At 54.7% G+C, this 14503-nt stretch overlaps 1 protein-coding gene across 2 annotated transcripts in view; it reads left to right on the forward strand.

Annotated features, from left to right (window-relative positions):
• Nucleotides 1-2334, forward strand: part of BCR (BCR activator of RhoGEF and GTPase) — a 74567-nt gene extending 72233 nt beyond the window's left edge. The window contains exons 23-24 of one of the 2 annotated variants that reach the window (XM_075533651.1): nucleotides 85-136; nucleotides 1963-2334. In XM_075533651.1, coding sequence (XP_075389766.1) covers nucleotides 85-136; nucleotides 1963-1991 — 81 coding nt within the window. In that variant the 3' untranslated portion in view covers nucleotides 1992-2334. Of the gene's footprint in view, nucleotides 1-84 lie in introns of both variants that reach the window. The other variant, XM_075533649.1, reaches the window with a different exon arrangement.
• The last annotated feature ends 12169 nt before the right edge of the window (nucleotides 2335-14503 follow it).

Genomic DNA, 14503 nt, shown 5'->3' on the forward strand with positions numbered 1-14503 from the left:
CTGGTGGGGAGGAGGGGGGCCCTCTGCAGCCTCAAGCACCTCCCTGAGTGGCTCCTCCGCCCCTCCCTCCGCCTGTCCCCACAGGTTCAGGTGTTGCTGTATTTCCTGCAGCTGGATACCATCCCTGCCCCAGACAGTAAGAGACAGAGCATCCTCTTCTCCACTGAAGTCTAAGGCCGCCATGGGCGGGCAGGCCCCTGGCTGGACACGCCCTCCACAGAGTGGGAGCCGAACCTTCCTCCCAGTGCCTGGCTGTCTGCCCAGAGACTGCGACCCCAAGCCAAAGGTGGCCCCGGGGTGCCTGGGCAGGACTGGGCTGAACTGGGCAGGCCTCCCAGCTGTGGTTCTCCAGCCGTCCAGCGGAGGGCGCCCCACCCAGTGCGCCTCAGCCACAGGCCACGGTGGGGGTTTTTGGCAAGCTTAATGTATCCAGAGTTTTAAACGTTTTTGCTGGATTCCTCAAGACGCGCCCTTCCCGGGGACAGGGCCACACGGCCCCGTGTCCCCACTCTTGAGTCTTGATGAAACACTGCTGCTGCTTCCTAGTCGGGCCACAGCCAGTGTGCCTCCTGGGCGGGTGGGGCCCCAGGAGCCCTGTGCGGAGGTGCTTCTAGAGGTCGGTCAACACTGTGGAGCCCCTGGCGTTCCCTCCCCACCCCCTTTCTCCTTCCAGAAGGTTCTTGGAAGAAATGGCCAAATGGCTGTCAGGGGCAGTTGCATGTGGGATTTTTGTGGGGCCCGAGGACTGGACATTGGAGGGGGTGGTCTCAACTGGGTCCTTTGGGGCTCATGCTCTGGGGAGGGTGGTCACCCAGCAACTGGCGCTCACTCTCCCAAAACTGACGTGTCCTCGCTGCCCCCATACAGATTCCGCCCGTGCCCCCCCCCATCCCATCACCCCACTAGCCACACCCCGCCCACTTCGGCAGTGGCCCTTCCTGTGACAGCAGCTTGTCACTAGCCGCCGGCCTGCTACTTAGAACTGGGATCCAAGCAATCTTTTTGGATACTTGAATATTTTTAAGTTTTATACATAGAGTCTAGTTTTCTTTCCTAACAGATTCAGATTCCTAATACGATATTAGAATGTACATGTCGACATCCCCGATCCAGACAGCGTCTTTGTCTTCCTCTGAGCACCAACTCGCTTGTCTGAAGTTTCTGGAACATTCCAAAGGGGGCAGGTTGGGATAGGGGCAGGGCTGCGGCAGGACTGGGCACCCTAGCCCTAAGTAAGAGACCTGGGGGTGCTGCTCCAGCTGGTGAGGAAGTGCCCCTGGAGGGACCACCCTGTGGAGCGAGATGCGGGTGAGAAGGAAGGAAGGACGGGGAGACCTTGGAGGTGAGGGGCCAGCTCACTTGGAATGGCAAGTGAAGGCTCTGCCCAGGGCAGCCCCTGCGATACTGTCCGGAGTCTTAACAGTGTGGTCGGGATGTGAGGGGGCTCCCCATGGGCCCATCAGCAGCCCCTGTGCCCATCAACCTGTTCCTCTACCCTCCACTTCATAATGTTCTGGAAACTTCTGCAATCAGGAAGGGCCGGTTGGGTGGTTGTGAGCCCAGGGAACCACCAAGTCACCAGAAGACTGTCTTATGTCGAGACTGGAGCCTAGTGGCACACTGGGTTCAGCCTGGAGCTGCTTACCACAAGGTCAGCAGTTCAAACCCCCTAGCCGCTCTGAGGAAAGAAGCTGAGGCTGCCTGCCCCCGTAAAGACTGACAGCTCAGAAATCCTGGGGGCAGTTCTACCCTGTCCCGCAGGGTCCCGGTGAGTCGGACTCAGAAGACGCTGGGTTTGGGGCTGGGTTTTTTCCTCGAAAGGCAGGCAGATACTGCTGTCGGCACGATTGATCGTCCCAGGCCCACGTCTTGTGTGTCCTGTCCCCCCTCTCCCCCCCAATCCTGCCAGGCCCGTGTGCCCCAGGCCCGGGGCCCAGTCCCCCTCGCTCCTGTCTCCTACAGGATCTCACGATGCACATCCGTCGCAATGAAACTGGAACACGAGACGGAGACCCGTGCCAAGCGTCCCTCCCTCCCCCGCCTGTCTCCGCTGTATTTATTTATAACGCCGGACAGCAGACCCGCCGAGAGCGCCCTCTGCCGAGACCTGTGGTCCGCCAAGCGCGTGAGGCTCCGCCATGACGTGTCCCCGCCGGCCGAGCAGGGGAAGTCGAGGCCGGCTGCATGTCTCCGGCCCTCACGCACACAGCCCTAGGGGCTAGGTTTCTGCTCTTGAGCTCAGCCTCCTGGGCCCCCCACCGGGGAAAGATGGGACTACTGCCAGCTCAGAAACTGACCGGAGAATGACAACTTCATTAAAGTCACCAGACTATTTGCCTCGGTTGTCGTTGCTGAATTTAGAAGAAGGGTCACTCACTCAGGGTAGCTGGGGTGGGGCGGCTCTGGGCTACAGGGGGAAGGGGCGCTGGGGAACCAGGACTAGTGGGTCTGGAGGACCCTGGTGGACCCCAGCCAGGCTGCTTGTGGGGGACACAACCACGGTAACCACCCAGTGTGGCCTGGGCTGGAAGCGAACTGACCTTGGCTGTGACTCACCAGGTAGACAGGGTCACACCTTGTCCCTTACCTCCAATGGCCCGCTCTGGGGGTAGGGACAGACCTTGGAGGGAGGCTAGTCCACAAAAGGCCTGGGGTTGCCTTCTGCGGCCCGGCCTGCTGGTCAGTCCAAGCTGACTTGGTGGCCATGCTAGCTTGTCCCCACACCCTCTGCCAGGGGTCTCACCTTTGCTGTTTCACTGGAGGTTGGACAGGGCCTGGGGTGTCCAGGGGAGAGGTGGGGCCAGAGGGCAGCCAGGGCATGGGGATACCCAGGTCACATGCTAGGTCTGCATGGGGCACACCCCCACCCTTGGATTCATAACATCAGGGCCAGCCGACCTCGCTGACAAGTGCAGAGGAGGACGGGACTGCCCTCAGCTGAGCACTTCTGAAGGGCCGGCCAGCTCAGGCCCCTGCCTTCTTGGTCCTGTGTGGAAAACTGGTAAACACACATACATGCACAATAAAAACCACTTGTATTTTCTAGTCCAGTCTCCAATGCCTAATCATAGCAGCCATAAAGGGCAGGGTAGACTGCCCTTGTGGGTTTCTGGGACTAACACTACAGGAGCAGAAAGCCTCACCTTTCTTCTGAGTGGCAACTGGTGGTTTTGAACTGCTGACCTTGCCGTTAACAGCCTAATATGTAACCATTAGGCCACCAGGGGGCCTGGGAGTGGGGAGCCCTCTGCTGTCCAGCTGACCCTCACTCACAGAGAACTGCCCCATGAGGTATCTGAGGCTTTCCATCTTCATGAGAACAGACGGCCTCCTTATTTCCCCTCAGAGCGGCGGGTGGGTTTGAACCACCAACCTTGCGGTGACCAGCCCAGACCAGCACTGAAGGTACCAAGTTTGCCTGGAGCCTCTTACAAGGGGTTAGGTTTCAGAATTCGGGAACATTCTGGAGAGCGGTGCCAGTGGTCACTTGTGGCTTCCCTGAATCCACAGTTAGCAAGTCCCAAGAGCCCCCGGAGTCTTACTTGGTGCCTTGACTTGGTAGATGGGGAAACAGGCACGTGGAGTGCCCCATACATCCATGGCTGGTCAAGAGCAGGAGTAGGAACAAGTGGCCTGAGGTATTGGGCTTCTCTCAATCTCATTATATATATATATATCTCACACGTGTGTGCAGCATTCACAGGGTGAACAGTGGGTACCACAACCAGCCTGGGAAGATAAACATGGGGAGCTTGGCTGGCCAGTGGCTGAGCCTTGCCTCTCCAGCCCTCCAGCTACACAAAGGCCAGCCCCACAGAGGCACATACCCATCGCATCTCCAAGGTGGCCAGATGTGGGGAGACCCTTGCTGTGGGGGCGTGAGCTCCCAGCCCAACACCCACTCACTGAGGAGCCTCGAGGCTCACAGCCCCCCTCAGCCAGCCCTCAGAGTCAGTGGTCACTTTGTCACCATGCTGGAGCCCCGGCACAGCCCATGGGGGCTTGCTGACTGCTGACAGAGGTGCAGCTTCGACTCCACCCAGGGGCTACTCGGAAGAAAGGCCTGGTGGGCTGAAAAGTCAGCCTCCAAAGCCCCACGGAGTCCAGTTCTACTCGGACTGCACTGGGACAGCGGCCTGCCCACCTCCCTGCTCAGCCACCCTCTGCCCACCCCTTTGCCTCCCCACTCAGTGTACACTCAGCGGCCTCCCTGCCCATCCACCCAGTGTCCACCCAGCTGTCTGCCCGCTACCCAGCAAGGAGCCCTGGTGGTACGGCCAGTTCAGCACAGTATTGCCAACCAGAAGGCTGCCTGCCTTTACAACATCGAAGTGGTGACCTGGCGTTGTTTGGGCCAACCGAAAGCCCCTCTGACTGTGGGGGCGACCCCTAGACAGATGGGGCAGTGGCCTGTCGCTGTGGGCTGAAGCAGGCCCTGGGGGGGTGGGAGTGACCAGACCCCCGCAGTCTGCAGGACGGGCCTGCACCAGCACTGAGTGCACCTCTCTCGGACTGGCTTTCAGATGCAGATCACCAAGTTATTCTTCCTAGTCTCTCCGCCTGGGAAAAACAAAAGCCACATGATGGAGTGGCTGACACTCATGCCTGTCCGTCAGAGGAGAACCGCCCCATGGGAGCAGATGGCCTCCTGTGTCTCCCCAGGAGTCACTACTGCCCTTGCTGCTGCCTGCCCATGCAGACTTCAGAACCACCACCACCACCACCACACACACACACACACACACAGACACTCCCCACCCACATCGGGTCGGAGATCCTGAGTGGCAGTGACTGAGGGTGGGGAGAGGCGCTCTGGTGTGGGAAGGTCAGGGCACCAGTCCAACTGAAGTCAATGCCAGGTGGACACTCAGACTGCATCTGCTGAGGAGGCCTGGAAGTGGGCCTCACTGTGGAGAGACTGGACTGAGTGTCCGGGGGGTTTCAGGCAGCTCTGAGGCCAGCCTGCGGGGCTGACAGGGCTCCTGCGTTGCCCCCTCTGCCCTGAGCTACCCTCTCGTCCCTTAGCAGATGACAAAAAAACCAAAGGTAGAGCTACCCTTGTGGGTTTCCAAGAGTGGAGCAGGAAGCCTCTTTTCCTCCCAGAGAGCTAGTGGCGGCTTCAAACTGCTAACCTCGCAGGGAGTAGTCCAATGCCTAACCATGACGCCACCGGGGCTCCCCTTAGCAGATGAAGGGAATAGAGTTTCGGCCTTCCATGCCAGAGACCCCCCACTTTGATCACCACCAGGGGGCCTCCTGCGTCTGCTCCTGTGATGAGTGACCGCCCTGGAGACCCACAGGGGTCATTCTACCCTGTCCTGCAGGGCCGCTGCAAGTCGGAACAGTGGCAGTGGCTTGGTGTGGGTGGGTCTCTAGGACGTTCTGTGGCTCTCAGCCACCCCAAACCCCCACCATGCCAGCGACCGACAGCATGGCTCCAACTCTCAGCCACCAGGTGCATCCTGTATCGCAAGCCAAACCAAACTCACCACCCTCGAGTGGATGCTGACCCATAGCGACCCTGTGGACTGCCCTGTGTATTGATTTCCAAGACAGTCACTCTTGACAGGAGTCAGAAGTCTCTCTCCCGCTGAGCGGCTGTGGTTTCGAACAGCTGACCTTACAGTCAGCAGCCCAACACTCCACCTCTACACCACCAGTGCTCCACCACACAAGGATTGTTTAGATAATAACCCACCTGACACCCAGGCTCACAGCCAGTGTGAATGTTTAGAAAATGATGATGGCAACATATGTATCATTGTGCAGGATACAATGGATGCATTGCTTGCTATAAGGGCTGTAAGAGCCACCAATAAAATGATCTTAATAATAATAAAAGCCACCACGAAAACAACCCCAATGAGTCAATTCCAATGCACAATGACGCTGTGCAGGGTTTCTGAGGCTGGAAACCGCGGTGGGAGGAGACCACTCCACCAGGGGTCCCACGTCCGTGGTTGAAGTTTCAGAGGAAGCGCACCAGGCCTCTCCTCCGAGGTGCCCCAGGGTGACCCCAAACCGTCAGCCTCTGGTTGGCAGCCGGGCACGTCATCACGGTGACTCCTGGAGTCACCCGGGTTGTGGTCACCTGTTAGGCAGCCGGAAGAAGCAGCTCCGATCGACGAGCTGGGAGGCAGAGGACCCACAGCAGGGTCCCTGCTCTCTGCCTCACCCCCCTGGGCTCCCACCTCCAAATGCATCCCTGTTGGGGACAGGGTGAGGGCTGTGGGGCACAGGGGTATACAGTATGTACCAGAAGGGGCTGTCCACTGGCCCCTCTCACACCCCTGAGGAAACGGAGTCCCTTTCTTCTACCCTGCACCCAAACTCCACACACACCTCCACTTGCAGACCCCCATGTGCATCCACACCCCCTCGGCCCTTGTCTCACCGAGTGGCCAACTTAAGTCCTGGTGCCTGTGTCTGTGGAGAAGCCCTGGTGGCACTGGGCATTGGGCATTGGGCTGCCCAGTCACTGCCAGGTCAGTGGTTCAAACTCAGCGGCAGCTCAGGGGAGAAAGATGAGACCAGGTGTCCCCGTCGTGAATTGCCGTCTCAGAAACCGAGTATGGGGGTCCCTGTGAGTCAGGATCGGCTCGGTGGCAGTGGGTTTGACCTCGGGAGAACTAAGAGGCATCTGATCCAAGCCCTGGGGTGTCCGAGCACCTCACAGGTGTGGGAAAGCCCAACAATGAAGGGAGAGCTGCATGGATGACTGTGCTGGGGACGGATACTGGGACAGGCTCGGACACCAGGAGAGCAGCTGTCTGGGAAGAGGCGGCCAGGCGGGACAGATTGTCAGGAGAGACAGGGCCCTGGAGAGGGACAGCGCGCTTAGTAAAGCAGAGGGGCAGCAGGAAAGAGGAAGACCGTTCACGAGATGGACGGATGGACACAGAGGCCCTAACTGGTCTGAGGAGAGCGCAGGACTGGGCATGGTTGCACTCTGTGGGCATATCAGGGCTATGTGCAGAGTGCAGAGAGGCAGCATGGGGTGAGGGGCGCAGGCACAAGGTGGACCCCTGTCACATCATCCCCGGGATGCCCTCGGGTCAGCCTGGGGCTGTAACCAAGTGGGCAGCCGTTGGAGCCCACCAGCCGCCCCGCAGGGGAGAGAAGAGGCTGTCTGCTTCTGTGATGACTGACAGCTCACGAGCTCTCGGGGGCAGTTCCACTGGGTCCCCAAGGATCCGAGTGAGCCGGAATCACCTGGAGGGCAGTGGGTTTATTCTGGTTGGTCTTGCTGTCTGGTGGGTGAGTTCTCATTTCCCACGGAAGGGATGCGGGCAGAGATGGGTGAGGGTGACTGGTCACCATTGCCTTTCTCTGGCCGGCCTCCATTTCCCTGGTGATGCAGTGAGGGGTCTGAGGCCCACTGTGGGGTGTGGGAAGGAAAAACTCATGTCCTGCCCTCCAAGCCTTGTAGTCCCGCCTCACTGGACAGCCTGCTAGGCAGCCAGGCCCAGGGCAGGCCATGGCCACGGTGGGCAGGACAGCTGGGGCAGGCAGATGGTTGCTCTCCAGAGACACGGCCTAGCTCAGCCAACAGTCACATGTCCCCAGGGACCCGTGTCAAGAATCCCAAACTCGAATCCTGTTGCCGGGGGGCTGTTGGGGACCCACGAGGGTCAGCATCGGTAGCTGTGGGCGGGCCCGACGGGGATGGCCGTGACAGCTGTGGTGGCTCCATGCAGTGCCCCAGAGATGTTGCTGACCACAGGGGCAGCGTTCTGGGTGCTGGGCTACGGCACGCAGCCCATCCAGGCATGGCAGCTCGGGCATGGGCTGGGTCACGTGCCACTGAGCAGTTTCCGGGAGCCCTGGCCATGCCCCCGCCAGCTGTGAGAGATCATGCCAGCAGTTTTGAACCGGTGCTTTGCGATTTGATAGCTTGCAGGGGTCACAGAGGTTTGAGCACGGGGCGGCCCGCCACAAGGTCAGCAGTTTGAACCCACCAGCTGCTCCTCGGGAGAAAGTCGAGGCGGCCACTCCAGGTGAGGACTCTCTGTGGGGGCACTTCCACTCGGTCCGACGGGGTCATTATGAACCACAATCCACTGGGGTGTCCTGCAGAGAGAGTGACCCCCAAGAAAATGCTGGAAGCGAGGGTTTGAGGTCCACTAGGGACTGGCCTTCACCAGTGGATGCCGGGAAGGTGCAGCACTGCGACGGACGAGCTTGACTGTGTGAGCTGACACGCGGGGAAGATCTCTGAGCCACAGAGGCTGGGCGTTCCAGGGCCGGCCACAACCAGGTTTCAGTTAGGCGCATCTCTGCACCTCCGTCGGGGGCAGGCTGTGGCCTGGGGGGGGGCACAAGGCCTGCCTGGAAGGCGGCAAGTGCTCCCAACCATGATGGAGGTGGCTGTGGAAGAGGCTGAGCCCTGGAGAGGCTCACCCTCAGGCTGCTTGTCGCCTGCATCTCTGGCTAAAGAAATGTCGCGGGGACCAGTCTGACCTCCTCTGGCTGCCTAAGGGGGGGCGGAGACCCCTTATCTGTCCAAGTGTGAGTCCTAGGAGGCAGAGGTCAGACACATCTCCACGTCCCATTCTTCTGTACCCTCTCCTGACTACGCTGACTTATAGAAGATTCTAGAATGTTCAATAAATCATTGTTAGAACTACAGTGCTCTACTATCCATTGCAGTGGCTACACAGAAACACACGGACAAAATTCACTTATTCAGGAAGTTAGGTTACAGTGTCAGTGAGAAATGCTCAGGGTAGTTGTTTATTTGGACCTGTTATAAAGTTTCAAGTCAGTTAAATGCTAACTGCCAAAAGGGGCATACCAGTCTCTGTAAGCCTCAACCCAAGGGCGTCAACTCAAGCCCCTTGGAGCACCAAACCCAGCTCCCTGAATTAAGTGCCCAAAAAAAGCCCACTCCAGTAAGTTCCAGCGTGAAGACACTCCGCTCCACTTCCATGGGGCAGCAAGTCCAAGTTCCCATATTACGTACATGCCCAGAGACACCCCAGTCCTCAAGCCAGCCTCCTGGACAAAGGCATGCAATCTTCACTTGCTCTGGGGGGGTGGGGAGTCCATCACGGTTCCATGCTCTGACTCCTGGTTCTGCTGCTGCTCCTGATACTGTAGCTGATTTTGGGGTCCAGAGGATGCGCTCCACTCCTGGCTCTTGCTGGTCATGCGATCCCTCCTCCTGCTTCTCAGAGGGCTCGTTGTATTTCCAGCAGAATGGCCCTGCAGGGAATCCTGTTCACAGTGACTCACAGACGGATCCTATCAGTGTCTCCTACGACCTTCTTACCAGACCCATGCAGGGAAAGGTCGTTTGGTGGGCGTCAGACATTTTGGCTAGAAGGAGCCACATTGAATAATTCACTGTCCTGGGACTGGTCCCAGCTGTCCCTCCCATGACACTCCTTGCCTCGGTCCAATAATCCCTTGAACGCTATACAACGATGGGGGGTTATTAGGGCAACACGAATCGGTTACAGAATGGTAAGGATACAGTTCTTTTGTGCCACAGTGCCTCTTCTCCATCACATCTATCTGGTCCTCGGACTCTCAGCCATGTGGTGCGTTGGCCCCTGTCCTGCTCCAACAAGGGCAAGTGTTGGTATTAGATACCGTTGAGTTAGACAAAGCAGCCCCATGTACAGCAAGGCAAACCACGGCCCAGGGCTGCCCCATCCTCCCAAGGAGAGGTGCCATCCATCAGTTCAGACTGTATAATGGAAAGAAATGCTGCTAGTCCTGCTCCATCCCCGCGATTGTTTTTACGTCCGAGCCCATGGTTGCAGCCCCCTGGTCCATCCATCTTGTCCAGGGTCTGCCTCTTTTTGGCTGCCCCGTGACGTTACCGAGCATGATGTCCTACTCCAGGGACTGGGCCCTCCTGACCCCACTTGTAAAGTACACGAGAGGAAGTCCCGCCGTCCTTGCCCCTAGGAAGCGTTCTGACTGTCCTTCTTCCCAGACAGACCTGATGGTCCTTTGAGCATCCTTTGCCAGCACCACCGTTCAGCTGCATTCGATTCGTGTCTGGTCTACCCTATTCGATGTCCAACTTCCACATGCACAGGAGGCCATGGGAAAGGCCATGGCTTGGGTCAACACACCCTAGTCTTCAAAGGAACATCCTTGCTTTTCAACACCCTAAGGAGGTCTCGTGCAGCAGATTGACCCACTACAATGTCATTTTATTTTATTTATTTATTTTTTTAAGGTGGTAAAAATTTTTTTAACAATTTATTAGGGGCTCATACAACTCTTATCACAGTTCATACATACACATACATCAATTGTATAAAGCACATCTGTACATTCTTTGCCCTAATCATTTTTTTCTCCTCTTTTTTTACATTTTATTAGGGACTCATACAACTCTTATCACAATCCATACATATACATACATCAATTGTATAAAGCACATCCATACATTCCCTGCCCCAATCATTCTCAAAGCATTTGCTCTCCACTTAAGCCCTTTGCATCAGGTCCTCTTTTTTTTCCCCCTCCCTTCCCTCTCCCCCCTCTCATTTTATTTTTTAATTATTTGTTTTTTTGTCATTTGCTTTCTTGACGGCTATTCCCAGGAGCATTTACTGGAGAACCAAGCAAGACGAAATCCTTCAATTTTTTCTCATGATGTTGTCCACCAGTCCAGTCGTGAGGACTTGGGTCTCCTTTCCATTGAGTTGTGATCCGCGCTGAAGGCTGCAGGCCTTGATCTTCATCAGCAAGTGCCCTGTGGGAAACAGAAGGATTTCTCCCAAGCTGTCTCCCCCAAATAATATGCCAAACAGCTGCTTGTGAATGACCATACACTTGTAGGTCATCAGAAGTAGGTCAGGGGTTATTCTCCCTGAGAGCTATCAACCATCTAGAGCAAGCAGTCACCACTGTTTATCCCACAACAAGTAGGGCCCACTCCCTTCTGATAAGGATAGTAGTTGTCTGTTTCCTTGTAGGAGACCCTGGAGAGGTCAAACCCGCCCAAGGATGACTAAAGCTAGGCTGCCATCTTGAATCTAGGATCCGCCCATCTTGTCACATGTATACCCCCAATCCCTCCTCTCCCTATTGCATGTATGTCCCTAGACTACCCCCTCTCATTACTGTATCACCTACAGCACAACCCCTTCCTGTGATGTATGTCCTCACCTGTAATTAGGGGGCTTGCATGTCCCCAGAGAAGATAAAAGCCTGGGCTAGCATTAAACTCTCTCTCTCCCTCCACGTGGACCATCAAGAGGGGCTGAGGTGAGCATGCTACTATGAATCGTGTCTGACTCCATTTATTTCAATACTTCTCTTCTATCTCTCATGCTCTCTATGACTTTACTATGATCTTTACTTATTATCGCTGTACAATTGCGCCTACTGGGCCCGTAATGATGTGTTAGGGGCTGGTTTCCCCTGACAGTACCCCAAGTCCTCTTCACTCTCAGCAAGCATGGTGTGTCACCTGCGTATCCCAGGTTGTTAAGAAGCCTTTCCTCCAGCCCTGATGTCACATTCTTCTTCCTATCATCCAGCTTCTCCAATGATTTGCTCAATGTACAGATTGAAAAGCATGCTAAAGCTCCTTTCTTTAAAAAAAAAAAAAAAAAGGGGAAAAAATCAAACTCACTTCCACTGACTCAATTTTGACTCATGGTAACCTTTAGTGTTGGCAAACGGTCAAAGCCACCCCACTCTGTAAGCCTGCTGAAGCATTGTGCTTGACTGTGGTCCAGGAAGTCCAACTCTGCCTCAAGGTCTCAGTGCTGAGGCCCTGGGGTAGAAGTGGGGGTGGGGGTGGGGCAGGAGTTGGCAGGGGACTGGTGGTGTAGTCTCCTGCTCTGAAACTTCAATGGCAGAAAGTCTAGTGTAGGAAGTTGCTTTCACTTGTTAAAGTACTTTACTTTTTTTTTTTTAAAAGAAATGATTTTGAGATCTGCTCTACATCTTCTTCCACTCGGTCCAGAATCTTCTTATGCAGTGGTTCTCAACCTTCCTAATGCCGTGACCCTTTCACACAGTTCCTCATGTGGTGATGACCTCCAACCATAACATTATTTCCGTTGCTACTTCATCACTGTCATTTTGCTACTGTTAGGAATTGTCATGTAAATAGCTGATATGCAGGATGTATTTTCATTGTTACAAATTGAACATCATTAAAACATAGTGATTCATCACAAAACCGATATGTAATTATATATTTCTAATGACAAGTAAATGAAATTTATATATTATTATTTTTATATATATATTATATATTTCTAATGACAAGTAAATGAAAATTTGTCTTGAAGCACGGTGTAGCATGGGTAACAATCTTCACACCGGGTACTCTTAGGTGGGCATATCTGCATGTGGGCGGACCCACCTGGAGACGGATAGAGGAGCGATGTCTCAGTTCCTAAGACCATGGGAAATATGTTTTCCGATGGTCTTAGGCAACCCCTATGAAAGGGTGGTTCAACCCCCAAAGGGGTCACGACCCACAGGTTGAGAACCATTGTGCTAACATGATCCCTCTCAAAGTAGTGGCTACCAGGCACCACCTAAGACTTTCCCAGGGTGGACGATACCGCTCCCCTACAGGACAGTGCAGGAACCATCCAGAGGGAGCTGCATTCTCCCAGGTGACCTGCAAACTTTTCTGGAGAAGAGCCAATCCTGTCCCTCACAACAATTCAAAAATTATTCTAAGAGCCACAACGACATTTTTATAAGCAAATGAAACCACCATTATCTGAATGATATCTTTTAAATGAAAACTGAGAGTTTTCATTTTAATTTTCGATTTTACTTCAGAGCCACTGTGTACGTACCAAAAAAGCCGCATATGGCTCTTGAGCTGAAGTTTGCTGACCCCTGTGCTAGAGGACTAACCAGAGTTTAGTTGTCAGGGGTGGGGCACTAAGTCATTTCTCTTCCGAAAAGGGGGTGCCAGGCCTGTTGTGGGATGTTATCCAGGGGTTATGGCCCACAGTGACCCTATTATTATGCATAGCTTGGGAAGCTATGATCCAGTTCTTCTGTCTCAGGGTTGGGAGGCTGCAGCTGTACACTGGGTCCGTGTGCACACTGGTTTCCACGCTTCGGATAAGGAGGGGTCAGCAGGATACGTCCGAATTGCTGAATGGAAACCTGATCTGCTCAGTACACCTTCACCCCATTCACAATAAAAAGTTGCAAGAAGAAAAGTACTTTACCATGGCTACGTACAATGTAAGGGACTTGATTCCTTAAAAAAAAATTTGTATTGGCATTGACTTCATGGTGCTCCTGGAGAAGCGCATCATGCTTGGTCAAGCAGAGGAGCAGTAAAAAAGGAGGTCCCTGAGGAGATGGAGGGACACTGTGACTGTCAGGATGGGCTCGGGTATAGGAACAGCTGTGAGAACGGTCTAGGACCGGGCCGTGTTTCCTTCTACTGTGCATCATACGGTCGCTATGGGTCAGAACGGCCTGAATTAGCACCCCACAACGGCAACACTTTCCACATGTTGCCATTTCCTCGTTCAGGCACATGAGGAAGAGTTGGGCAATCGTCACCATCAGGGCAACCAATTTCAGAGCATTTCCTTCCCCTTCTCCTGGTTGTTAGTGCTCCATTCTTCCGTGCCACGTCCCCAGATAAGGCCTAAGCTAGCGACTGTCTGTGGATGTACCTACCCGGAATGTCATCCACAGGAAAATCTCACAAAACTCAATAAAAAATAATATAAACAAAACAAAACACAAACAGGAAGCAAACAATCAACAACGACAAAACTCAAACCCGGCAATGACGACTGGACAAAATGCCCAAAGACAACGGCCGGCTCGGCAAGGTGACGACGTTGTGACCCGGGGTCCAATACAACATGAACACGTACAAAGAGTTTATAGAATCGAGCCAGCCTGAGAGGAAACTGGTACGCTTTAGAACCGCAAGCGTCCAAAGAGCAGACGCGAGTTCTAGACGAGGAATGGGGAACTACACTTGCAAGCGGAAGCAAAATTGGATTCTGTCCTGTTGGGGAGGGTTGCCCCTGGAGCAGAATAATTTGTTTCCATCTGTCGAATACGCATGCTCAGTTTTCTTCCAAAACAAATGAACAAGGAACAACCTCTGCACGGGTGGAGCCACCGGGAATTGGCGTGATTCTATTGCAACTAACATTAGACACAAATGGCCTCCAAGCCCCAGAGCCCCACAGAGCGGCCCAGAGAACCCAAGGGCTGTGCTCCAGCAACCGGGGGTGGGGTGGGTGGGGTGAGCTTTCCACAGATGGCCGTCCCTCTGCTTGCACTACGCTTCATCCCCAGAGCTGCGAATGTTCCAGACGTGCACCTGGGTTTGCATGCACAGGGTGGGCAGTTACATCATCGCCTGTCAATTTGCAAAGGGGTGGGGTCTAGCCTGTCAATCAGGTCGCAGCCCGATGGTCTCATTTGGAGGCACTAAGGAGATAGCTCACTGGAGGGCTGACCTCCCTGCTACACATTCCTGTTGACAAGTCACATGGAGCTATGCTGATGGCAGCCGGGGTGTTTGGAG

This window comes from Tenrec ecaudatus, chromosome 16 (genome assembly GCF_050624435.1).
Source record: "Tenrec ecaudatus isolate mTenEca1 chromosome 16, mTenEca1.hap1, whole genome shotgun sequence".
In the NCBI taxonomy this organism is placed as follows: Eukaryota; Metazoa; Chordata; class Mammalia; order Afrosoricida; family Tenrecidae; genus Tenrec; species Tenrec ecaudatus.